Below are 26,748 nucleotides of genomic sequence, written 5' to 3'. Positions count from 1 at the left end.
GGAGAAGAAGAAGAAGAAGAAAATATGCACTTTATTTTTTAAAAATCCAGATTTCCAGATTTTTGTGAATAATTGGAAGATCTGGCAATACTGGTCTCGCATCATGGTGGGACTTGCTGGACAGAGCATCTGCCCTGACTTCCACCTGTGACCTCCAGCTCCCAGAGGTTCATACCATATGCTTGCCCTTTGTGGTTTCTGCCGGCCATGTAGGCATTTGAATTAGCCATCCTTAATTTAAATAAAAGACTTACAATATATTATAGTTCTGAAAATTAGCTTTGAAAGTTTTTGAGCTTTATTCCAGAATTCTGTTTAGGGCAGTGTGTTTTTTTAAAAAAGACCAATGCTTTCATTTTAATTGGATCCATAATTGATTGGCAGAAATGTAGATCTTTTTAAATACATTGCATTGAAATTCAGTGTTTTATTACTAAAGTTGTATTGCAATTCATTTTAGTGATTGATGGTCTTTTGAGTAAAGGCATTTATTCAGTAAAGGAACAAAGACCGTTATGAACTAGACACTTCAAACATATGGCTAATCTTCTAAATGGATCTAATGAAACAAAGCCCAGTCCATAAACTCACTTTCATTGAGCACCCACCATTAACAAGAGACCCATCATTTACCCAAAGTTGACAAAGAAGCAGTTTCCCCCTCTTTCTAGGGAAATCAAACATAGGTAGAACTAGAGCAACCTCGAGTAGCCCACCAGAATTTCAGGGAGAGTCCTCTGAGAGTTCAAGGCAAGGAGGTTCTTCTCCCCTTCAGTGAAAGCCAAGTAAACTTAGACCTGTTGTTTGTTTTCCAAATTCATTTTGACTTCTTCTGTGACAAATGGATCTGGAGCATGATGAATGATAATATGGGCTTGCTGGAGAGAGAATGGAAGGGATCCCCCTGCTTGAAATGCTGTGGTGGGCAGGTGTCTTCAGGTGGTGGCCCCGACTCATCATGAGGTGGAATGTTTGAAATTGGGCAACGCAAATAAAGCTCCAGGCGCATTGCTACAAGGCAACTTTTTCTCTTCTTCTGTTCACACTACTCCAAAGTCATTTGACCTTATTCTTCATGAGCCCATCATTTAGTAACTATTATTTTTATGGTATATTGACTGTCTGGTAAATACCAAAGCAGACTTAAGAATGGCAAAGACGGATTGTAAGACGGTGGTTCCAAATGGCACAGACTATTGTTAATGTCCATTTTTTTTAAATTACTATCAACGTGAACCCAAATTTTAACAAATGGTCTTCGAGGGGCTCCTGTGTGGCTCAGTGGGTTAAGCATCTACCTCTAGCTCAGGTCCTGGGATCACATCCTGCATCGGGCTCCCTACTCAGTGGCCAGTCTGCTTCTCCCTCCACCCCTCTCTCCTGCTTGTGCTCTCTCTCCCTCTCATGTTCTCTGTCTCTCCCAAATAAATAAATAAAATCTTTAAATAAAAATAAATAAAGTAAAAAAGTTCTTGGAGACCTTGTGGACATCCAGTAACCCCTCTCCTTTACAGTTCGAGGAGTACTTCTCCAATTTAATTTTTGATTGTGCAATACCAGCCGAAGCTCACAGAAAAAGTGACTTTCTCAAGCTCCCACCTCATGAGTTAGGGGCAACAGTGGGGTTAGAACCCATGTCTTATGTTCCTACCTTAAGTCACATTCCATTCCATGGCAACTTGTTAACCATAAGAACTGTTGTTCAAGAGTGTGTGTTACAGACTTTTTTTGGATTAGTTTGAAAAACCTAATGTACCCATGTAATACTGCAATGGGAAAATAGGTTTTGAGACCAGCAATGAACCAATGCAGCTTGGAATGAACCATGACTGTAAATAGGGCAAATGACTATCCCCATTTCCCGACTGAGGAGTTGCCTGGGAGTAAGTCTGTCTAAATTGCAAAACTTTGATCTAGACCATTGGATAATTACAAATGAACAATTTTGTCATTAATTTCTGTAGGTTAAATACTGTTGTCAGAAGTTTAGGTGATTCCTAGCTGCCATCTAGTGGCTAAATCCAGAAGGGCCTTGGTAATTAGCAATTTTCAACGTAACATTTTAACGTTGGAAGGCTTTGACACAAAAACACACCAACTGGTCAAATTAATTTAGTAACTAGTTAACAGTAAGAGAGCCCTTAAAATGATCACATGCAGACATTTTAGATGGTTTGGAAACTGTGTTTTTATTTTTCACGTAGAATAACTTGTCATACAAGATGTCTTTCACAGTGTTTTTGAAAATCTTTATTGAAATATATTTTATGTAGAGAAGAGTTTCCATATCATAAGTACATAAGCGTCAATTTGAATAATGTGAGCACACCGATGATATCATTAGCCACTTTTCCTCAAGTACAAACACTGACTTCTAGCACCATTAGTTTCTTGATTTTGTGCATTATACAAAATAGATTGATACAGTGTGTGTGCTACTGTTTGCAGCGTCTCGTTTGTCAGTTTAACACTGAAGTAACTCACCTGGACGATAAAAAAGTAATAAGGACAATTAGAGGGAGCAAAACATGTCAGGAAGCCCAAACCATCCTCATCATTTTGGTATTTTTCCTGATGGTCGTCTTTGAAGGGAGCAGAGGTGTGCACGCAGGCTGTGTTTGTATGTGTGCTGAGCAAGACAGTGAGCGCCCGCATTCCCAAGTGTGCAGGAATGATGCCCTGTCGCACACACAGCCTTATGAGCCTTGCTCCTTTTGTTCCCTCCACCATTTAGTGGGAACATTGTTCCATTCGTAAGATTCACATTCAACAGAACAACACATATTAAATGGTGGTTTGTCTCCTGTGAGAGGACTGAGTCCCATGCTGTGGTCCACATGTTGGGTTATGGGATCTTGGCAGAAAGGCTGCAGCCGTGGGAGGGGGCCAGGTGTGGGGAAAGGTCCAGCCGTCCTGGGGGTCTCACGCGGGACCCAGCTCCCCTTGCATCTGCAGAGCTGCTCTGTGCCTGGCCAGAAGACCACATGTCATGTAATAAATGTCCTTCCTTCTCTTTTCCATTTCTGGCAGTGTGGGTATCATCTATGGCTTTGTGGCGAACCACCACCTGAGGACCCAGATTGAAAAGACTCGGAAGTTGGCAGACAGCAACTTGAAAGACTTGAGAACCTTCCTGAATGGAACGCCAGCGGTAAAAACCACAATGACACCTGGTGTTTGGGGACTTTCTGAGTCCCTGTATATATGTGGCTTCTCATTTGGACTTCTAGAGGCCCAGTAAATCAGTGCAGACAGGTGCTACATTTTAATTTTGTAGATGAAGCAATAAAGGCCCAGTGAGTGATTTTTAAAATGACATTTTTAAAAATTTTAGAAAATGACAAACGTGTCATTTCAGAACAGGTGTCATTATTTCATTACTTTATTTTATTTTAAGGTATAACATAAAATTATAGTATTTATTACATAACTGCTTCACTACTTTATGGGTCTCGTGATTTTTTTTTAAAGAAAAATCTTTAGGTGCCATTGTCCTTTCTTTTTGGCAATATAGTTAACTATGCGTGGTTTGCGTGAAGTTACTCTTGTCATGAGACAAGAGTTTCAAGAGTTTCCTGCTTTATAAACACCCATTTGCTCATATTTGCATAGATGTATAGAAATCCTTGGGAAGGGGATACCCACACTCGTGCCCACATACACACACACAAAAAACACAGAAGTTGTTTTTGGGAGAAGGGGAGCAGTACGGCTGATGGCCCATTTTTCCGTATCCCAGAAGCATGTGATGTCTTGCCTGTAGAAAATATTGTTTTTAAAAATATCTAAGTAGAAACCAGCCCAAATAATTGATGCTGAGCTCATAGGTACCAGTATGAGGAGAAAGATGACTTCCTGTTCAGTTCCCTAATCGGATTCCACCAGAATCCATGGGCCTTTTCACACAGAGATGTACTCTTCTAGGTTTGTTATATTCTAAACAATACTAACATATTAAGTATTGTACCAGTTTTTAAAAACGGGCTTGGAACTAAAAGAGCAAAAACTGCAAGCATTTTTTTTTTTAATATTGAGGTTAGAGAAGCTAATTTTATTCATAGCTTTATAAGAGGGGAATGTTTCTTTTTCCCCATCTGTGAATAAAATTTCATATTTTTTTAGCCACCATTCTAAAGACTTCAAAGTAAAACTTTTTTCCTAAAAAGGTGTCAACATAAATTTATAGCAGTCATGGCTGGTGAACTTTGGGATTGCTTTCAGAATCTTGGAAGGATTGTAAATTGTCATAACTTTGGGAGAAACTTAATCTAGCTCAAAATAAATGAAGAGGTCTAATAAATGTATAAAAAATGGGCAGAATGTGAGTAAATTTAATGAGGACATATAATTGGCCCAAATATAATAAGTATTTAACCTTACTCTAGTAGTTGGAAAAGTGAAAATTTAAATACTAATGTACATTTTCACTGAGGGCATTGGCAATGGTTATTCAGCCAACGGTAACACCCAGTGTCGCGGAGGGTGTGGGGAAGCAGGTCCGGTGGGACCCAGAAGACTGGAGGGTAAGCAGCACCTTCAGAGGCCGGCTCAGTAGTGACCACTGAGTAAAATGGTTGGTCTTAATGCAGTAGATTACAAAGGGCCTCGAGTTCTTTTTAGTCCCTTGCTTGAAGAGGTGAATCTCTTTCCAACCCCTTGAATCTGGTCCGTGCCCGTGATTTGCTTTGATAAAAAGAATGCAGTGGGTGTGACCTTGAGCTAGCTCTGACCTCAGGCTTCCAGAGACCTCACAGTATCCATTCTTGCTCTCTTGCTGTTGAGAGCATGGTGTGGAAACACTCAGGCTGGCCACTTAGAAGGTGAGAGGACACAGCCCGCGGCCAGACCACCCTGAATGTGCCTTATCTCCTCTGATTTCAGAAGCTAATTAGGGTTGGGCCTGGTTAGTACTTGGGTAGGAAAAGAGGAGAGGCCATGTCAGGGGAGGGGCCTGTTTGTCCCCAGCCCCGGCGGCCCTGCCCCGACTCTCCACAGGGCCAACGCACAGAATCAGGAGAAATTAGAAATCGTGTTTCCCAAAACAAGAAGTTTTGAAGTATTAAGAAGTGTGGGTATCAGAAAATACAAATATCTCTAGGAACCTGTTTTCTTTTTAAAATGTTCTGATTCAAGATGGTTTTTGTTAGATCTCTTTATTGTGGCTTTGGACTTTAGAAGAGTTTCATGCTTTTCTTTTTTTTTTTTTTTTTTAGCAAATCAACTATGTGCTGAGCCAGTATGCAACCACAAAGAAAAAGGCATTCTCGGATCTGGATAGTGAGTAAAACTTAAAGTTGCCCCAACTTCATTTGTCGGTTTGTTGGTTTATTGGTTGGTTGGTTGGTTGGTTTTGGCTAGAAGAGACTCTGGCCATCTCCCATGAAACATGGGCTAAGTGATCAATATGCCATTTCTACAACTTCTGCATCAAAGTTGGGGCAAAGTAGAGCAGTTCCCTAGAGTTATGGACAATTTGCCATTTGTTACCCAATGAGTAAAATCCAACCTTTATGGCAAGAATGCCTTCGCTTTGCTGTGGCCCTGTGCTTGTTCTGCCTTCCCCAGGTGATGAGGGACATGGGTCTCTCTGTCAGATTCAGGGTCATAGATGGAGCTGGGCTCCCCAGAGAAGCCAGTGAGCTCCGGAAATCGGGGGGTGGTCAGTGCTGGCCCCTGCAGGCCCCCGAGGAGGTTCCACACAGCCTCGCTCAGTGGTTCTCCCCCAGGGGCTGTTTTGCCTTCCAAGCAACATCTGGCAACATCTGGAGATATTGTGGTTGTCCCAACAGGTGAGGGTGGGGGCAGTGCTGCCTGCATGTTTGCATAGAGGCCAGCGAGGCTTCCAAACACCCTACAACACATAGGACAGCCCCCACCACGAAGAATTATCCAGCTCGAAACATCCATAAATGTTATTGTTGGGAAACCCTGGCCTCGCTGAAGAGATCAGAGACACGGCTCGACTTTATAAACGCTGAGTTTCTAAGACAGGTTTCCCGCTACCCAAGAACTGAGCGTTCCTGTGAATACTCTTGTAACCTGAAATGGCATAAAGCAAAGAACAATTACTATCAATCTATGTGGAAACACTCTAGAGCGTTCCCAGACCCCAAAGTCACCTGTCTTAGGCTTTCCTGATACCACAGGACACATCTTGCAAACGGATGCGCACAGTAGCTGGAGACAAGCCCAGAGGCTCTGGGATGCAGCAAAGAGCTCATGCCCTCCACCCTGAGAGGCTGGGTGTGACTCCTGGGGAAGGCGCTGGGGGGCGCCACTCTCTCTGTCTCTGTATGGGCTCATCTCGCTGCAAAATCAGCAGGGGTCACCTGTAGAATTAAATACCCAGCCTGTGTTGATTGCTTTTTTCTTGGGGGACTGACTGCTGGTGTGGAAACTTTGAACAACGTGGAGAAATCTCCCCCAAGAATCAACACCTAAACGGGGTCGAGGATGAAAAGGGTGTTTTCAGGGCAAGAGAGACCCCACATGACTTTCCAAGGGGGACATCCTGCAGAGGAAGGAAAACGTGGGTTAAGAGATGAGGAAATCCTTGGAGCCTGCTCTCACAGCCCCTTCTGCTTCCTTGCATTTAGATATCAAGTCATTGCTAGGAGGTGGAATTCACGAACAGCTAAGACCCAAAGTCACGCCTGTGCTTGATGATATTAAGGCCATGGCGGAAGGTAAGCATCCCTCCAGAAATGGGCGAGAGTGGGATCCCACTGGAAGTCTCCTGCTTCCCAGGATCACACTTCCCTTGTTTTCCCCAGATGTGGGCATGCCAACAGGCCAGGTAAAGACACACAGCATCACAATGGTTTGTTTTATTTTGTTTTGTTTTGTTTTTAAGTTTGTGTAAAAGAGGTTGTTGTACTAATGGTCTCCAAATCCTTTGAAATAATAACAGCAGCATTTGCTAGGAGCCTGCCACCTGTTTTTGTAAAGACAGTTATTGGAAGGCAGCCGTGTTCCTCTGGTGAGGGGGCATTTCACAGCAGAGCTCAATAGTTGCAGCAGGTACCCTGTGGCCCACAAAGCCTGAAGTATTTACCATCTGTCCCCTTACAGAAAAAGCTTATTAATTCTTGCTACAGAAGGTGAGTGGCCTCGAGAAGTTTAGGTCTTTGGGGGTCTATTGGTTACGCTTTCCTTTTTCCTGGAAAGAACAACTTTGGGAAAAGAGGAATCTGTAGAGATATCTTAAGATACCACAGTCTGTGATCTAAGTGAGCAGATGCACTGATTTTAAGAAACTACATGTTCAATTGCAGTGAAAAAATAAGACTGTGAGCCCCTTCCAAATGTTGAGGAGATGTCTGTGCTAAGTGTTTGGTAGAGAGGACCGTTCATCTGTGTCTTACATTTGTCGTCCTTCCACTGTGAATTCTTCCACGAGCCAGGATTCCCAAGAAGACAGGCCACAAAGGAAGGACATGTGTTGAAGTTGGAAAGTTACGCTCATTCCTTTTGACATTCCTCCCTGCCCTTCACCACCACCCCCCCCTTAGAGTTCAAAGACATGGAAACAGGAAACAGGATGACATGCAGAACAGGCCAGGAGTTGGTAAGATTCATTTTAGCCAACTGATTAGTCTTTCCTTGCTCTTCTCCTTGACCCTACAACTGGTCTACTTGCAACTGAAGGCGTGTGCTCTGCTGTGGGTGCCGCTTAGACGCCTCCCTGACACCTGCTTCCCTCGTCACCAGCCACGTCCTTCCAGTGCAAGAAAACTGAGGCCCAGAGAAGGGATGTGATTGTAAACACCCATGTCCCCTTCCTTCCTTCCTTCCTTCCTTCCATACCTGGCCCCTGCCCATGCTTCCAGTCACGTCCCATGTCAACCCTCCAACCCCCAAACCTTCCTTTCCAAGCTATGAATCTCAGCCTTTATTCTACCATAGGTCTCTGCAGGCATAATTCTCTCTCAGACCCCTGTCCTGCACATGCTTCCTCGACCTGCTGATTTGTTCATTTCTTAATTCCCCTAGCTTATGTTTGGAGACACCCAACACAGTATCTGGCTCAGAGAAAATTGTCATTTCTTGAATGAATAAAGGCCTGCAGACCTTATCTTCATTTTCTAAGTGTAGAATACTGTAACTTTGCTGGTGATGGAGGAGAAAATAGATTACATTCTTTCATAGTCCTGCTTCAGTCGCTAGGCAACTCCTTTTGACTACAAGCATCCTGATCTTTTAATGTGTGTAGTCATTTGATTTTTTTTTTTAAGATTTTATTTATTTATTTGACAGAGATCACAAGTAGGCAGAGAGGCAGGCGGGGGGGGGGGGGCGGAGCAGGCTCCATGCTGAGCAGAGAGCCCGATGCGGGGCTCGATCCCAGGACCCTGAGATCATGACCTGAGCCGAAGGCAGAGGCTCAACCCACTGAGCCACCGAGGCACCCCTCATTTGATTTTTTTTAGTTATCCTTAATGTGCTCTGTGTATATATCTATCTATTTAAATCAGATTTTAGTTGTTTTTATTTGCTTTGGGAATTTTGCTGATGATTCTTAGAGGTCTTTTGGAGATGCCATTGATATTATATCAATACCAAAGACCCTTTAAGAGGCTTAAACAACAGGAAATATATCATACATGACAAGATATTGGAGGTATGGCAGTTCCAAAGTTAGCTGCTTCAGAGATTCGACAACACTGTCAAAGAGCCCTTCGCCTCCTGCCCCATCCTGTGGTTAGCAGGAGGTATTACTTAACCAACCACCAGGAACAGACAATGAAAGGAGATGGGTTCCTGGTGGCTCCTCATCCCCTCACTGGGAGAATTGTCACTCCTGTAAAATGCTGAACCTTCACTTCCCACATCTTTGGCATTGCTCTTGATGATTATCCTCTGTGTCCCCTCATCATAGCTTTGTGTGTTTGCATTTACCAGTGGGTTACTGCTTTGGGCTGGCTCTGTGACCTTTACAATCAAATATCTCCAGTCATCTCTCTTCTCTTTGAAACATCTCTTGAGTAATTATGTGTCATTTTCCCAACACATATAGAAAATCTGTCTCTATCTGGCTTTCAACTAAGTGGATTGTTTGCTCATATAACTGACACTGGCTTCAGGTAAGGCTTGATCTAGTGGTGAGATTTTTTTAATCTCACCCAGCTGTTCTCTACAATGTCTGCATCATTCTAATGCAAACTCCCCTTATAATTGCAAGAGGGCTAACACCAGTCACATTGCTCCTCTTCCTCAACCAGATTTCCCTCCAGTTGGGGCATTCGGGGTTCCACAGCCATCTTTGGACCAGTGGTACACAGGAGAAATGGATAAGTGGGAGGTGGGACCCATGTTATCTAAACACAGTTTTACTACATCTCAATAGACGATGACTTGGCTTCTGAATGTCAACCAACAAAGTCCACAGCAAGTGTTTGTAGAAATCATCAGCCATAAAGTAGTATTTAGAGTGTTGAGGGCCTTGAGTATTGAAGGTATGCCACGTACTTTTCCTAAACCCTATTCGGACTCATAAGAGTTCTGTGTGATCGGTATAGTCACCTCCATTTTACCAACTCAAGACAGTAAGGCTCAGAGATCATGTAACTTGTCCAAGACCAGGTAGCTGGGGAGTGGTGGAGTTGGGATTCAGATGCAGGTCTAACTACAAAGCCTGTGGGGCCTGGTCCACACTAGATGGAATTTAGGTACCAACACCACTGGAGAGTGTTAAGATGTAGGGTGCTTTTGGTGCTGTGCATGGCAAGACAGCAGAGAGTAACTTTGGAGGAGGAGTTAGAAATCTAGAGTTCAGGTGCTGGTGTGGCCATGGAAGGATGCTCAGCATTTGGAAAATTGGTCTTTGGAGTTCTCCAGCTCCAAAATTATGTAAGGGTAAATTCTGCACAAAAATATATGAATAATGCAATGTGGTTGCTGTGTACCTTTACTTTTGGCCATTTTTACTGTTTGGATTATAGTTTCCTTTGAATTAAAGTCCATTAAAACAGATTTTATTGCTCTCTTCAGAGCTTCCTGCATTAGTGTTAAAGTTTTATTATTTTTTTAAGCAGGCTAAACACGTTATAGCCTCTGGTGTTGCCGGAGCATCTTATACTATGCTTAATAAACTGCCCTGACTTTTTTTTTTTTTTTTTTTTTTGTCCTTGACGGGGACCACCATTCCTGGAGGTACTTCAATGCCAGGTCAATGTGTGGAGTGGATGGAGTAAACTCATTCCATCTCCCTGCTCCAAAAATCCATTTAATATATTGTCCTTAGATAGAGGGCATATCAGATATTAAATTGATAAGAACAGATACTGCACTGGATCTTAGCCAAAAGGCTGAGAATCAATGCTTTGACAAATTTTTTGCTAAAAATTCTTTGCAGCCTTACGTGTTTAGTGGCTTTGGAGACAGCAGAAACATGCAAATTCATCTGTGTTAATCTTTTTTAAGCTGCAAATCAGGACCTACAAAGGAAATGTGCTATGAGCTGGTAAAAATGTTAATTAACTAAAATTGAGAATCTGAAATATTTTTCCACTGACTTCAGATACATAATATATGTGATCTTGCTAAGTCTGGAATGACTCCCAGAGTTGTAACCCAGTAGATATTTTATAGACATAAAATACTTTGAAGACTTTGGGAAAAATTTATATTTATTACCTCTGAGTCTTTCTTAGGACATGATGGAATAGTACACATAACCCAGAATGTCTGCAGACTGTACTTAAATGGACACACGTATTCTGGGCCATCAATTTATTTTATCACCCATCATTCTAGGTTGTTGTTGTTTGTCTCTTGCCTTAAAATACCTTCTCTTAAAATGGAAAGGACTCTGAGAGGTAAACCACATTAAAATGTGAGGTGTGTGTTGTGTGATGGGAGGCATACTTTGGCACACTCTTTTGCACCCTGTTGTGTGTTTTTAGTTGCAACCCTGTTCTTTGTTTCTTGTTTTTGCTATGCTAGACATTCATTGACCCTCTAATATGAGCCCATGCTTTGCTGATAATCCTGGGAGGTAAGTGCAAGAGATGCAACACTGACTCCCAGAGTGGCTCTTTGACAAAGTCTTAAATACTACTGTATCTCCAATACTGTTAAGACGTGACTGGACCAAAATTCAAGACAAAAGATTGAAGCAGATGTGAAGATTTTATATCTAGGTCAGGTGACAGAATTTGGGGTCAATGGCCATATGGTCTAATCCTGGAAGCCTCCCCAGGTCTCAGGGTAAATCATCAGAGCTGGGTTGTGGTGCCATCTTGGGTGAGCAGACCCCTTAAGACACAGTCGAGAATCATAGGCTCTCCTAAGAACCAAGAGATGACCCAACCAGCTTCCTAATTTACAGATGAGGAAACCGAGATCCCCAGAGGTGAAACAGTTTGCCAAAGATGCTATCACAAGGTGTTCGCAGAATTGGGATAAGACCTCAGGCGAGATCCCACAACACAATGCATCAAAGTGTGTGTGTGCATGTGTGTGTGTGCATGCATTTGCGTGTGCACGTGGTTTTCTCACTCAAGTTGTATGTGGTTGCCAGGGAAAGTTGGGGAAACCAGTTTTTAAGGGCATTCACACTTTCGCTTGCAACACCCAAGTGTGGCTTGTTGCTCTGCCATCTGTTCTGTGAGCCTGGAAGGCTTGCTGGCTTAGGAGAAAAGCAGTGCCCTCTGATTTAAATTTCACATCTTTTACTCCTGTGGCTTTAAGTCATTGTAGAAAAGGGTTGTAACTCACAACCTCCCTGGTCATGAATACATAGTTCTACACCTCAGAAAAATCAGGAAGATAGCAAACAATTATCAAGGATCTCCTAGTATAAGAATGTGTCCTGGGCTGGGAGTCTCCCCAAATAGAACAGATGGACTCAATGACATTGCGGAATCTGTCTGATCATTCTGACGCCCACATGCAAGGATGAATGTGGTGGTGGTTTCACCATGCTCAGATGAGGAAGTCACTAAAGAACTTTCAGGAATCAGTTTCCGGCGACCAGCAAGTGGCAAGACAGGGATCTGTACCTAGACCCGCCTGAACCCCTAATCATACTCTTCACCTGCTACTCTGGTTAATCCCAGCTCTCTGAATATCCGTCACTGAAGTATGTCTGGGTGGGATCAGTTTTGATGTGGTTAAAACCGCTCAGGGTTGAAGATGCTAGCTTGTTAGGGCTGGCCTCTTCAAGACGGGACGATGCTAGAGGAGTGACATCTTTTCCTACCATGACTGTTCCAGTGGCGGCCAGTGAATGCAGCAACTCGGTGTCCCCCTTGCATTCCTGGGCTTGTTCTTACTCCTTTTTCTTGTCCGAAGAGCCCCGAGGTGGGAAAGCTGAGCTGGCTGGAGTAGCTGGGCAAGGAGCCCAACAGTGTCCCTGTATTCCCCTAGCAGGCTCCTCCCCTGGTTGCCTCCCAGTGTCTGTTGTAAGTCCATCTCCAGTTCCCTGAAGGTTCCTTGTAGAGGAGAACGAGTTTCCACTGCCTGCCTGGTGGGTGCTTCTGTTCTGAAGCTAGGTGTGTCCCCACAGCAATCAAGGAGACCAGAGAAGCCTTGTTGAATGTAAACAACACTTTAAAGGAGCTGAAGAGGTCAACGGCACAACTTAACACCAGCCTCAGTGATGTGAAAAGGAACGTGGAGCAGTCACTCAATGACCCCATGTGCTCTGTCCCGCCGGTGGCTACCACTTGCAACAACATCAGAATGTCTCTTGGCCAGCTGGAGGACAATACCAACCTGGGTCAGGTGAGGAGGTGACCTTGATACAGGGCAGTGCCATTGGGACCCCTGTCAGAGGCACGGTGGCCTGGGTCTCTGTCGGCCTCCTGATCACCACATTGGCACGGCTGTGGCCAGGCAGAAGGAAAAATGGGAAACTCCTTCTTAAGTGTTCTCTGCAGTTGATTTGGTGGAACCTACCAGAATGAATTCAGCTTTAAAAAGAAAAAAGAAAGCAAGGTGTGTTTTTGTAGACCTTTAAAAATTAAAATATAGTTTCAAATGACATGCCTAGTATATTAACCACATATGCCTAAATATAAGGTAATTCCCCATATTCCAAAGAGAAAATTAGGTGGAAAAAAGAAGGAATTTGGAGCAACTTGAATATATAAAGTCCTGAGGTACAGGTAAAATAATGTCTCCTTATAATTTTTAATGTATGAAGATAGTGGTATATACACACCACTTTTTTAAATAAAATATTTTAATATGACTATACTCTTCACACCTTTCTATCTCATGGGCCAACGTTATGCCCATCCTTCACCTTCAGTCTCAGTGTGTATGTATGAGTTATGCATATCACTATGGTCACCAGTGCACACAGAGACTGGGATCTTCCCTTGCATATAAATTGTATAGGATTGAGTCTTCTGGGGGGGACTTTTTATTTTGATGTCCTTTCAAACATGCAGAAAATTTGCAAGAATGGTGCAGGGAACTCCTATCTATACCCTTTACCCAGACACACCAGTTGCCAACCTTTTGCTCCATTTGCTTCATCATGTGTTTATCCGTGTATCTACCAACTATTCATATTGTCATTTTTGCATAAAATACTGTCATTTGTATACTGTCATTTTATAAAATACTATGCATTTTGTGTTTTTCTCAATCACTTGTCAGTAAGTTGCAGGTTATGTCCTCTTATCCCTAAATATTTCAGTGCCTTTCCTAACTGTACACAACCTTTATTATACGGTTTCAAAATTGGGATGTGTAATGCTGACCCAACATGACTAATCCATGGTTTATATTCCAATTTTCCTAATTTTCCTAAAAAATCTGACTACACAGCTGTTTTTCTTTCTCTGGTCTAAGGGCCAGTCCAGGGTCATATATGGTCTTTAGTTGTCAAGTCTGTTTAGTTCCTTCGATCTGGGACAGTCTCCCACCCATTGTCTTCTTCTTCTTTTTTTTTTTTTTTAAATTTTTTTTTACTTACTTACTTATTTATTTTTTTAAGTACTTCGGGACCATGCCAGACAGGGGGCTTGAACTCATGACCCTGAGGTTGAGAGTCACATGCTCTACCGACTGAGCCAGCAAGGCACCCCTCCACCTGTTTTCTTCTTTTTTGACATTGACATTTTTGAAGACTATAGACCATTCATTTTATAGAAGTACCTTCAATTTAAGTTTATTCGCTCTGCCCTCATGATTAGATTTGAGTCATGCATACTTGTCCGAGATATCGCAAGAGTGATATTGTGTCCTTCTTGGTACATCGTGTCAAGAGATCTGTGATGTTTGTCTTGGTGAGAGACAGAACACTTTAAGTCCATGTACAATGCTGTAAAGGAGAAATGTATTCCAGACCACTCACCAACATAACCTTTGGCTGTATTGCTTTTAAACATGTCTTTAAAGAGGTTGTTCATGCTTTATTGAAAAATATTCAGTAACTGAAATTGTGAGATCACACATATTTGATCTGTGTTAAATTTCTTTCCTTAATTTTTGCTAACTGCAACAGAAGCCGTCCAGACATCTAAAACTTAATGCCTGTAGAGGCCACTCTGAACTAAATGTTTTTCTCCCCAGACAATATTCTATTGTTCAAAAGAAACTTAAATCATACCCTATAATATAGAGACTTTGGGACTTATATATATGATGACTCCCTTTTTTATGACAAATAATGTTGACAGTAACCACCTTGCCTTATATTTTGTTTTATGAATTTTCAGCTACCATCTTTGGATCAGCAAATTGATAATATTAATGATGTTCTTCGAACAGATTTGTCCAGCCTGGTTCAACAGGTATGTTTTTTTGGAAAAAGAAAAAATACAGTGGTTTGTTTTACATCATGTTAAAGGGTAGACTAGTACATAAGAAAAGAGGTAACTGAAAAAAAAAGCCCTAAAATTTTGGAAAGAGGGGTGCTGAGAAGGGTGTTAACTATTATCCACTGGGTAATTTTTCTCATTGCACTTCAAGAAATGTGTGTTAAGCATCCGTTGTGTGCAAAGCACCATGCTGGAGATAAAAAGCAAAAGATGATCTCGCCTTCCTGGGACTCAGAATTTGATGGGTGTAGTGCCGAACCCCGTACTGACTCTGACGCGAGGTGCCCTCCCACTCTGCGTGAGTCAGCCCTGTCACTTCGTCTCTTCCCCCTTGTGCACATTCATACATGCTGTGGGCTGCGCCTGCCACTCTCTCCTTCGCCCAACCACTTAGGCTACAAAGTACTAGTTACTTAAAGCATTCGATATCACTTTCTTAAAGATTTAGTTATTTATATTAGAGACGATGAGAAAGAGATATCGCATGCAAGTGGGGGAGGGGTGAAGGGAGAGGGAGAGAGAGAACCTCAAATAGAGTCCCCGCTGAGCACAGAGCCCAACGTGGGGCTCCATCTCATGACCCTGAGATCATGACCTGAGCCAAAGTCAAGAGTTGGAGGCTTAACCAACAGAACCACACACACGCCCCCCCAGTGTCACATTCTTAATGAGGTCTTTCCTGGACATCTTGATCAAGTCAAACCCTTTTTAATGCATTGTTACAGCGCAACAGATATTCTTTGTTAAGGTCCTCATAACTATAATTATTGCTTTAATGTGTCTGATTCCACTGGAGTGTAAGCCCTAAAATTGGCAGGGGCTACGTTGGTCTAGAACATCATCATTTCCCTGAGAACCTACCAATTATTGCTCTTTATTCAACCTATATGTTGAGTGCACCGTAAATACTTCTTTCTAGATTATGATTCAATAAGCGTGCCCTGGACCTGCAGGAAAGGGAAGGAATAGTGGTACTCTTGACTCTGTCTTTTAGCACGGGCATAAAAAGGTCATCAGATAATCTGTTAAACACTTATCTACTGACAAAGTCAAGTGTCACCTTAAACAGTTCATTAGAAACTCCTGGTCTTGGGGCACCTGGGTGGCTCAGTGGGTTAAAGCTTCTGCCTTCGGCTCGGGTCATGATCCCACGGGGTCCTGGGATCCAGCCCCGAGTCGGGCTCTCTGCTCAGTGGAGAGCCTGCTTCTTCCTCTCTCTCTCTGCCTACTTGTGATCTGTCTGTCAAATAAATAAATAAAATCTTTAAAAAAAAAAAAAAGAAAGAAAGAAATTCCTGGTCTTTGTGTCCTGGTGTCCCCTTATTTGTTAATTGAGGGAGTTGATCCAGGAGATCTGTAAGGCCCATTCTCCCATAGAACCTCTTTCAGTGGGTGACCTCCTCAAGTCCAAAGGCAGATAAATGCAGTGGGGTCAGGTGTACGTACACTCATCCAAACACCTGTGTGCTGGTGGCTTAGTCACCGTTGAGGAGACAGGAGTGGTAGCTGTTCTTGTTCCAGCATCAATGTTACCAGGCTAAACTGGAAACTTGCTGTCACCATCAATCTTACAAAGTCTGTAACTTAGAATAGACTGCTGTAAGAGCCTGTCATAGGCCGGGTGGCTTCTCAACGAAAGAAATTTATTTCTCACAGTTCTGGCATCGGGAAGTCCAAGGTCAGGGGGTTAGCATGACCGAGTTGTAGCGAGAGACCCCTCTAGGTTGCAGATAGCCATTTTCTCATTGTATCTTCATGTGGTGGAGAGAGCTGTCTGGCGTTCCCTTTATAAAGTCCGTAATCCCATTCTCGAGGCTTCATTCTCATGACCTCATCACCTCTGGAAGGCCCCGCCTCCTCATACCGTCCATCACTCAATGTAGGGGGTTAGGATTTCAGGGTGTGATGCCAGGGACGGGAGGCAGGTGTGCCCAGACATTGAGTCCATAACAAGTTGTAATCGATACAGTGTCCCCCAGAAAATGGCTGAAGACACCAGCAGACAGCTTAGAAACACAGTGAAGCCCTTCTGGAGAAAACGCTCTGTTTAGTTGAGTTATTTGGAAATAATGACCTCTTCTTGTCCCAGATTTATCTCCTAAAGGCCATAGCTTGGCATGGCTATTTTGGTTTTCACTTCAGCCTCATTAAAATGTATGTCCTCTATAAGCTGTGTGTTGGGTGAGACTAGATCCCAAGTCTAACTTTCTAATTGCTCTGGAAAATATGGCTCTGGTTTGGAAACTCACTTTCTATCTGCACATGGAACATTGCACAGATCAGGGCCTCCTCAGCTTCAGGGCTGTCTACACTGTTGATGATTCTCTGTGGTGGGGGCTGACCCATGCGTTGAAGGATATTTGTGAGCCCTGGGTTCCTGCTACATAGTGCCTTACTTGTGATAACCAAAATGTCTCCGGACATTGCCAGGTGTCCCCTGGAGGACCGAATCGCCCCCGACTGAGAAATGCTAGTATAGATAACATGAGTTAACAGTTTAAAAGCAAAAAACTTTTAGCAATTGATGGATTCAATTTAAAGAGAAAGTCCTCTCTAAGGAGGAATTTTTTGGCCGTCTTTTAATGGCCATACAGTGATGATGTCAGCCAGAAGATGACTGCTCGCATTTTTATTTTGCTTCTTTCCTCCATGCTAAGCTGAAAAGTGAATCCTTGTTAATCGCCCTTCTACTCACTATGTGTATCAATTTACTTTGAACTATTTTCTAGGGCTATAAATCCTTTAATGATATTCCTGAGATGGTGCAAAATCAAACTACAGACATCATATCAGGTGAGAGTCAGAGTTTGAAGTCATTTTGTTTCTCTCTTTGTTAAGCATTAAGTGATTAGCACACACACGAAAAATGTATTGTTAAGAACCGTTTGTTTTTTTTTTCTCTCTCTTAAAAAAATTCTCTCATTGATCTGGGAGATTAAATGAGTTTCAGACTTTTTTAATTGTGCCACCTTCACACAGTGATTTAGATTTTAAGAAATGATAATCCTCTTGAATTCCGATTAACATTGTCCTGCTGGCGAGAGAGGCAAGGTCAAAGCCACACTCTAGTGACCAGGCCTCATCCTGAGCTACCAGAACTAGAGACAACTGTGGTTAAACTAGGAAGGTCACGTTTTGATTCGTTTCCCTGGGGAAAAACTATAGATTACTATATTTTCTTAAAAAAAGCCCTTAAAATTCATTTTTTTCCAGGAATACTATGTATAAGGATTTATATTGTCTTTTTAAGAAGATGTTCATCTGCTTTTTGATGTTGCTGTTAATGGTATCTTAGGCTTTTAAGGTTGCTTAGGATTTTTGGAGGAGCAGAGCTGATATTGAGAGAATTCTCCTAGTCTTAAATGATTGAGTCACGTTGTATTCAGGTTATGGTATTCGGGGTGAATTCACAGAGAAAGAGTGCAGTACACACAGTTCTATGCACAGCAGTGGAAATAGACGGGGGTTATTTGCTTAAAGAAGAAATCTCTGAAGCTATGTGAGATTTTCTTCTTCTTTTAAAGCATCTTCTCTGTGCTTCCTTTTTTCTGTTGACCAAGTGGTTTTAAAATGTTGTGTTAGAGGTCTTTGATTATTTTTGTCTCCCTAATAGTGTTCTTTCAACCCTTTAAGATTTGGGGTTAAAAAAAGTATTTTATCCTATCACACAGGTCTTTAGATATTTTGTGGTTTCCTTTTTGTTTCACCTAAGATTCTACTTTAAAATATCAGGAGATAAAAGACAAAGTTCACGCTTTCCTATGCTAGCATCTGAAAGCTAACACGCGTTGTACGTCTGATAGCCACCTGCTTACTAATTTCTGTGTTTACTTTTTTTTTGTTCCCCCTTTCTGGACCTCTTCTGCCAATACGTGCAGCCCTCCCTTGTAAGTCTGGCAAAGCAAGGTGTGCAGTATGCGTGAGCGAGGCCCATTGCACACTGTCATTGCCTCAACACAAGCCAGAGTTTTCCCAGGTCTGGGCGAGTATCAATCACTCCATTCAGCTGAATATCAATTGCTTATTTTCATGTCCTTCCAAAACAAATAAGAACCCTTAGCTCCCATGTTTTGATCATTTGGTCCTACCCCGCACACATAGTTCGAGTGCCTACTGTGTGCCAGGCTCTGCTGGGCTCTGGGAATGGGAGATGGATAAAGCATGATCCCCGCCTTGCCTTTCAACTGGGCATGTACACAGATGTCATTTACCACACTCTGGTAACATGACAAGGTATGAGCAAGTGATTCAAAGTGAGAAAGAGTAGTGGAAGGCTTCCTGGAGGAAGCAACATCCAAACTGGGGCCTGAGGGAAGTATCGGGGGAGAGAGGATACCAGCCAGGTACAGAGTCACCCGAGCTGTCAAGGGGGAGTTTTGTGGTGTGGGAGAGCGGGACAGCCTGAGATGCAGAAGGAACCTGATTCTGAGTTGAGGAAACTGTTCATAGGGGAGGAAAGGCCTGCATCCCACATCTCTCAAACTCCCAGAAATCCAAGATTTAAAGAAGAGACCCACTGAGTCAGCTTGTTGAAGATCCTGGGGTCTTCAGGTACATTTAGAAGAGACTAGAGCCACTGTGGATAGCAGTCTTCTCCTAGGAGCTCTGTGTGAACAACCTTTGAAAAAGATTCCCACCATTTTATGTCATTCCATTTTGCTTCATGCTACCATTTACCCAAAATTCGCCAGGAGCCCTGGGATCACATTGTGAGAACAGTTATTCTTGTCTCTGCTTCTACAAAGAAATTGATCTCCCTTTTCAGGATGGGTGGACATTTAAATGATTAAATGATTAAATGATTAGCATGTTGTTAGTACACCCAAGAATCACTGCGGTAGTGCCAGCTTCAGACCTGTGTGAGCATTAAATTAGATGACGTCTGTGTCCTGGGTAGCTTTGATACCAGGACCCATCACAATGGATAAACCCTTTCCAGAAAAATTAGAACTTATCTTCTCTGAAAGGTTAGGATGGATGTTAATAGAAACTCTTTGACCACTGGGAATGCATCGCTGTCTGCATAGGAGAAGCACAGATGAACTTTAACACATCTCAATTTGTAGGAGTCAAGTCAAATTTTAACAAAAATGTTGCCTGGGGTCATTTGTTCAAAAAATTATTCCTGGTGAAATACTGTGTTGCTGAATGCTATTTATTATTAAATTATTTTCTCAAAATCATTTAATGGAAGCTTTGGAGTTAGACAAACCTGACATTCAATCCCATTTCTAGTGCTTTCTGGGGGAAAAAAAAAAAAAAAGATCTTTGGGGAAATAATTTAACTTCGATGGGCCTCAGGGTCTCTTAGTAAAATAGGAAGAAGCTCTACCTCAGTGAAATAAATGAGTTAACATTTATAAAAGTGCTTGGTCCATGGTAGGCATGCATAGGCTTTAATCACCAGATTCATTTTATTTTTTAGTGAAATAAGCAGCAGAAGAAAACTCTGGCTTGACTTAAGCACCATGTCATTAAAGTCAGCTCCCATAGCTTGCTGTTCTGTTAAGTAATTGCTCTTTGATGGTCTTGGCTGCATTCGTGCTGTTGTAGAACCTTTCCATGTTTGAAACACACGCATAACATGGGGAAAACTTATAGGGGTTGAAGCTTTTCATTTTGGTTCCAAAACAGAGTTTCTGTTTCCCTTAGATTCGAAAATGCATAACCTGGGTGTCTTTGCTTTCAGATATCAAAAGTTCCTTGAATTCCCTTGGTTCAAATATTGAAAATATAGGCGAGCAGATTCCAATACAGGATAAGCTGTCCAATTTCATGGGTTACATTAATGACACTGAAACTTACATCCACCGAAATTTACCCACGTTGGAGGAGTATGATTCGTACAGGTGAGTGCCCCTCCCCTCCCCACCCGGAGCTGGCAAGCTAGGGGGTGAAACTTGTTCTGGAACAGGGGAGAAATCAGACATGATAACCGGGATCGTGTTGTGAGAGAAGATTGTACAAAGAACACGTAACTTGGTATGTGTTAACTCTAGTTTATGTTTATTTAATAAGTTGGAGCGCTGGCTTTGGCAGCATGTATAGTAAAATTGGAATGATACAAGGAAGATAGCATGACCCCTGCCCAAGGATGGCATGCAAATTCATGAAGTATTATGTATATTTTTAAAAACTGAAGACTGGAAGTTCTTGAGCCAAACAGTCAATAATTTGCAATTCTGATGTCATTAATGGCTTCTAGAATCCTAGTTGTAACTATCTAACATATGTAAAAGGATTTGAAAGCCTATAAAGGAATTAAGGAGGGCATTTGGATAATATTCTAATTTTCATTGGCTTATAAAATCAACATATCAAGGTCAGTTCTTAGAGAAAGAACATCCTTGAAATGAGTAAATTACTCGAGAGCTCATGTAAGCAGCTGTGGTCCTCAGCTGTGGATTGACCATTAGAAAACGTTAGCCAGTGGGGTTTGGCCTTGGAGACGACTGTGGACATCTCAGGCAGGAGTGCTAGGAATGGTGGACCTACAGACTGGACGTACTTCAAGGACCATGTATATGAGAGGTAAGATGTGCTCTCCTCTCTGAAAGGCTCAGCCTTTCTATCACCTATCAGTTTCAGAATCATTCTTTTTGCCCAGACTCATGGAGATTTCAGAGACTTCCATTCCTGTTCAGATATTTATTAAGCAAGAACCCAAGATAAATAATAAAATAATAACAATAATTGCTAGCAATTCAGAAACAGTTAACGGCCTGCCCTCCAAAGAGCTGTACGCATGACATCTCATTTAATACTCCAAAACAAACAAATCAACAAAAAAACTGCAGGGTTCTGTTCTATTTGTAACCTTGTTTCATAGATGAGGAGCTTGAGGCTCAGGGGAGTGGAATAACCTTCACAAGTTCAGTGGTGATGTTTGGGAGGACGGTTTTCAACCCCAATCTGAGGATGCTCTCAGTTATTGCCCTGTAATCAGCCATTTTCTTACCGTGTGGCTAGGTCACCCCAGCAGGTGTCAGGACAAACATAAGCCTGACCCTTTCTCAATGAATTTACAATCTCATTAGAGGTTAGAGTTTCACAAATGGAAAGAACCATGCAATTATCTGTCTACACATTGGGTCCCCCTGCCCTGAGAACTAGAAACTTATTTTTAAAAGAAATTTAACCAAGCAGGTAAAGCACACATTAACCGCAAATGATTTCCGAGGCCAGGATCCATGGTTTGTTTGATTTGGCGTCTCCAGTATCTGGAACAAAATAGCCACAGCGTGGGTGCAGGTGGCTTTTACAATTATTGAGATTGCTCTTAATTGAATGAAAAGTTTCAGTGGCAGCTTTTGTTGCAGAAGTAAATTCTTTATTTTTCAGTGTTTTGACGGTTGGGAAGCATTTCTACCCTTGAATGCTCCTCAGCTGCTGGAAGAGGTTGTAGTACATTCCGGGAATGCCAGTAAGACCTAATTGAGGGCCCATTATCCTAAAATGTCTCACAGGACCATTACAAAATTAAGATTTGCATTCTGCAAGTACTTGATTTAGGATGCTCGTGAGTTCTGAAATATTCAGTGCACTCCCCGTGTAGAGTTTCTGGTTCAGCAAAGAATACAGTGCTCCCCTCCCCAATTATTCCTGCAACCCCAAAGCATTTTAGAGAAAGACCAGGGAAAAGAACCTGATATTTCTTTATCTGTTATTTCATCCTGATGTGTCCACATCTCATTATCATTATAATAAGTGCTTGGCGCCTCAGGAACCTTGACAGAACTTGCAGGTCTAAAGGGATACAGTTATCAGTAGCTTTGGAGTACTTGAGTAAACTCCGCTTACAAGCCCCACGGAAATGAAGCAAAGGAAGGAAGCAATAGTCTCGTGACCAAAGAGCGAGACAGAGCTCTTCAAAACCAAGATAAAAATTAAGGTTTCTTGCCAGTTGGGTTGGAGGACTGGGGTGGGAAAGGTTCTTGTAGCTACAATGTCTCTCTCTGAGGCCTTAACAGGGGAATCCGATATCTGATTGCAAAGTGTTACTCGGCTGCTCCAGCCCTAGCCCAAGAGCTTTTGTGTTATCATGACGTCAACCTCTTTTATGTATAATAACACTGTGCTTGCTTCACCAGGTGGCTGGGTGGCCTGGTGGTCTGCTGTTTGCTGACACTCGTTGTGGTTTTTTATTACCTGGGCTTGATGTGTGGCACGTGTGGCTATGACCGCCATTCCACCCCAACTGAACGAGGCTGCGTGTCGAACACGGGGGGCATCTTCCTCATGGTGTGAGTGTTTGCTCTTCCTTGCCCCGTCAGGGGACTGGGGGGGAGGGGCGGTGGAAATGCAGGGAAAAGAACAGATGACACGAAGCCAGTGGCCTCTGAGGTAAGTGTTCGGGGTTCCAGTGGAGTGAGCGTCCTGTTGTGTTTGTGCTTCTATCAATGTGGGAAATCCCACCACACATTAAAAAATAGAAGAAAACTCGAAATTGTTAGACTTCTGATAGACAGGCTTAAACACCGTGTTTCTCTATGGTGGGCTCCTCTGTAGTGAAATTATTTCTAAGCTTACCATCTTGATTCCCATTGTATTTTCTCTCTCTCTTCTTCCCTCCTTTCCTCCCTCCCTCCATCCATTTATTCACCAGAAACTTGCTGAGGATTGTTCTGGTCTTAGACACTGTTCTCTGTGGTCAACAGTATTGTTAGCTTGTTTACTCTGAAACTCTAGAAACTTGATTTAGCAAAGAGATTGCCGACCCAGCACCCTTAGGATTTAGACACGAAGCCTTAATCAGTGATAAGAGAAGGTGTGGGGGTACCAGCGACGAGCATTTGTGCCTGCTTCCAAGATATTCAGATCCAAGTTCTTTGTTCTGAAACAAACAAGCAAGCAAAAAACCCTTACTCTACCAGGGTAGGACAAAGCACGTGGGGCATGAGCTGGCTGTGACTTCAGTTGGGCCAGAAATGTCAAGTAGGAAGCACAGATAGAAGCTTTGAATGTGCCCCAGACAGGAAGCTGTGTGGCTTCCAAGTTGACATATTCTTTTCCAGTCTGAACCTCAAGAATCAGCGTCAGGGAGCGTGATGGGGCTCAAAGAGGAAGATCAGGTTTAGAACAAGTCCCTGGAGCAATGGAGACTCAAAACCTCAGCCACACTCTCTCATCTCAGCCTACATCACTAGTACCAGGCTGAGAGAATCAGGCAAGCAAGTATCTTGCATTAATGTGCTTTTCCAAACATTGGGTCGCTACAAGAATTAATCAGATTGATGAGCCATGATGGTATGGCCTTTCCATCAAACATGTAACCTCCTGTATAGTACAAGCCTTTCTTAGCATTAATGTAGCACAAGAGCCTTTTGTGGGTTTTTTGTTGTTGTTGTTGTTGTTGTTTTTGTTGGTGGTGGTGGTGGTGCAAAAAAGATTTTTTTTTAAAAGATCTTATTTATTCATTAGAGTGAGAGAGCACACGAGCAGGGGGAGAGGCAGAGGGAGAGGGAGAAGCAGGCTCCCCGCTGAGCTGGGAGCCCAATGTGGGGCTCAATTCCAAGACCCAGAGATCATAACCTGAGCCGAAGGTAGATGCTTAACCATCTGAGCCACACAGGCCCCCCATAAAAAACGTGGTTTTATTAAAGCATGGAGACAGGACCCATGGGCAGAAAGAGCTGCCTGAGGACACGATAGTCTTACAAACAACCTTAAAGCTAACAACACGGGAGTCTGCCAAAATTGCACAAAACTGAGCAGAGCTCCGTGCATGGAAAAGCCTATTTGCTCACATGCCTACACTTAAATTAATGCAGCAAGAAACAGTATATTGCCCTGGCTTTTTGTTCCAGTGTACACAGTTACAGATAGAAAATGAGTTTAATGTTCAGATTTTACTAATCCTGGTACTTGGCTGTTTTGTCAATGTTTTGATGATGAGTCGATAGATCCTACCTTTTTAACTGCTTGATGGGAGAGAGTACATTGCTCTGAACAGGTGCATTTACTGTAAAATTCTATTTGAACATTTTGAATGGACAAAACCAAAATATGTGCTACTTGCTTCAAAGGAGAAAGAAGCAAGGGAGTCATGAGCCATTGGAGGGAGACTAAAATTATTTCAGTTTTGGTATAATTCTCACCTCTGCAGACTAAGGAATCTCTAAAGAGACAAAGTCACACGTAAGCCCGGGGCTTGGGAACAATGGGCTTTATCACACTATAGGGAAGAGGCTGATCAGATGCATTTCAGGTGGCCTGCAGCCTGAGGATAGTTGTGGCCTCCGTGGTTGCCCACCCCTCAGGATGGAATTTGCGTTTGGCAGGCCCTTCCATCTCCTGAGACATCTGGCAAACAACTGGATAATTGTGAAGGGGGAAAGTGATACAAGTATAGCTGGTCTAGTCAAACCAATTGGAAAAATGTAATTTCTTCTTAAAAACCGTTTATTTGCCTGTAGGAACCAGAAAGAGTATATTTTGTTCAGCTGTAACCACAAGACCACCTGTCCTTAAAAACAGCAACACCATATGTTGAAGAACATGGTCTCTTCAAAAACCAACCAAGAATCCTTATCCCCATGGGGCTCCTAGTGAAAGATCGGCGGGGGGGTTGGGGGTGGGGGGTGGTAGGAGAGGCAGAGAGCCCTGACTCTGCTCTGATCCTTGTGTCTTCTAAGGGTCCAGGGAGCATATTGGGGACCGGATGGGATACAGCAGGGAGCATACATCTGTCTCCAAGTCCCATGGAAGGTCTCCCCCGAGGGAAGGAAAACTCACCCAGGCAGCAAGGAAGCTGTCTCTTATACTGACGAGCACTGTGAAACTGGAAGTTTTAGCTGTTGGAAACCGTGCTCAGATTATCTGGAGCTTTGAAGAGAAGCTAATACCCGGCGTAGCCACAGGTGTCACAAGATGGGCCACACTGGTGGCAAGTTGAGAAAGCAGTTTGTCAGGCTGGAGCAAGGACCCTAAAAACACAACAACTGCCTCAACCAAGTCATTTCCATTCTGGGGAATGACTTTAAGTAGGACCCAACTACAGACAAAACATCGCAAGCCATATTTTTGCACATTTAGTTATAATTGTGAGGCACTGGGGATGACACAAACGTCTGCCACCAAGGAGCAGGAGATCCTGAGGTCACTGAAGTGGAACAAGGTTGGCTACCCTCAGTGGTTGGGCAAAGTCCTGAAGATGTTTGACGAGGGCTCCTGAGATTACACGCGTGTCACTAACCGTGTAGCTCAGGAGTCAGCACACATTTCTATAAAGGTCCAGATAATAAATATTTTCACTTCTGCTGGCCACAGATGGTCTTTGTTGCCTATTATTTTTCTTGTACTTGTTTTACTTCTCCTCCTCCTCCTCCTTTACAACACTTTAAGCACATTCTTCTCAGCCATTCTTCTCTGAGTGACAGGCCTTGGGTGATGGTGTGTCCCTTTTCTAGATAGAGGCATTTTTGGAAAACCAAGTCTGGGAATGCTAACAGTAAGCTCTTGGGAGTAGCTGTGTTTGTCCGAAGTGTCCTATCGAAGGTTTGGATGATTTTTATAACTCTGATGCCCACACATGCTCGGGCACACGGTTAAAACCATGGTGACTGGCTTTTGCTTCACACGTGTTCCCCTTCCCTATGCGCTCCCTGACTCTAAAGCCTTTCAGAACAGAGAAACTCAGGCTGACAGAGGCGCCTGCAGTGAACATATCTTGCTGTTTATTCCAGCAACACCAGGCAAATATTCGTAATTACACCTTAAGTGTGTCCACTGGGCAGAATCCCGCCCTCAAGAAGGGAGGCTGTGTTTTTAAGTCCATCAGCCTACACACTTCTGAGGGTCCTTCCCGTTTGTACCGGTGATGGTACAGTCATCTGTTATGATCTGGCTGTTCTACCTAGACTCAGTCAAGAGTCTGCTCTGTCTGTGTCTACACCCAAGTAACTGAGCACCCTAGAGAAAGGTCACACAATGGGGCACATTGGCATCCCTACAAAATTATGACCCCCACCTCAAA

The 26,748-nt window shown here is 42.9% G+C and overlaps 1 protein-coding gene across 1 annotated transcript in view; it reads left to right on the top strand.

Annotated features, from left to right (window-relative positions):
- The window catches only part of PROM1 (prominin 1), a 105,317-nt gene that overhangs the window by 54,840 nt on the left and 23,729 nt on the right, over positions 1-26,748 (top strand). The window contains exons 4-11 of the mRNA XM_080796819.1: positions 3,031-3,151; positions 5,214-5,277; positions 6,597-6,686; positions 12,509-12,726; positions 14,673-14,747; positions 17,504-17,567; positions 20,464-20,623; positions 22,865-23,017. Of these exons, the coding sequence (XP_080652945.1) occupies positions 3,031-3,151; positions 5,214-5,277; positions 6,597-6,686; positions 12,509-12,726; positions 14,673-14,747; positions 17,504-17,567; positions 20,464-20,623; positions 22,865-23,017 (945 nt within the window). The remainder of the gene's footprint in view (positions 1-3,030; positions 3,152-5,213; positions 5,278-6,596; positions 6,687-12,508; positions 12,727-14,672; positions 14,748-17,503; positions 17,568-20,463; positions 20,624-22,864; positions 23,018-26,748) is intronic.

The sequence above is a fragment of the Martes martes genome (assembly GCF_963455335.1).
Source record: "Martes martes genome assembly, chromosome: 2".
NCBI classification, from domain to species: domain Eukaryota; kingdom Metazoa; phylum Chordata; class Mammalia; order Carnivora; family Mustelidae; genus Martes; species Martes martes.
This window is presented reverse-complemented; position numbering and strand designations above follow the sequence as displayed.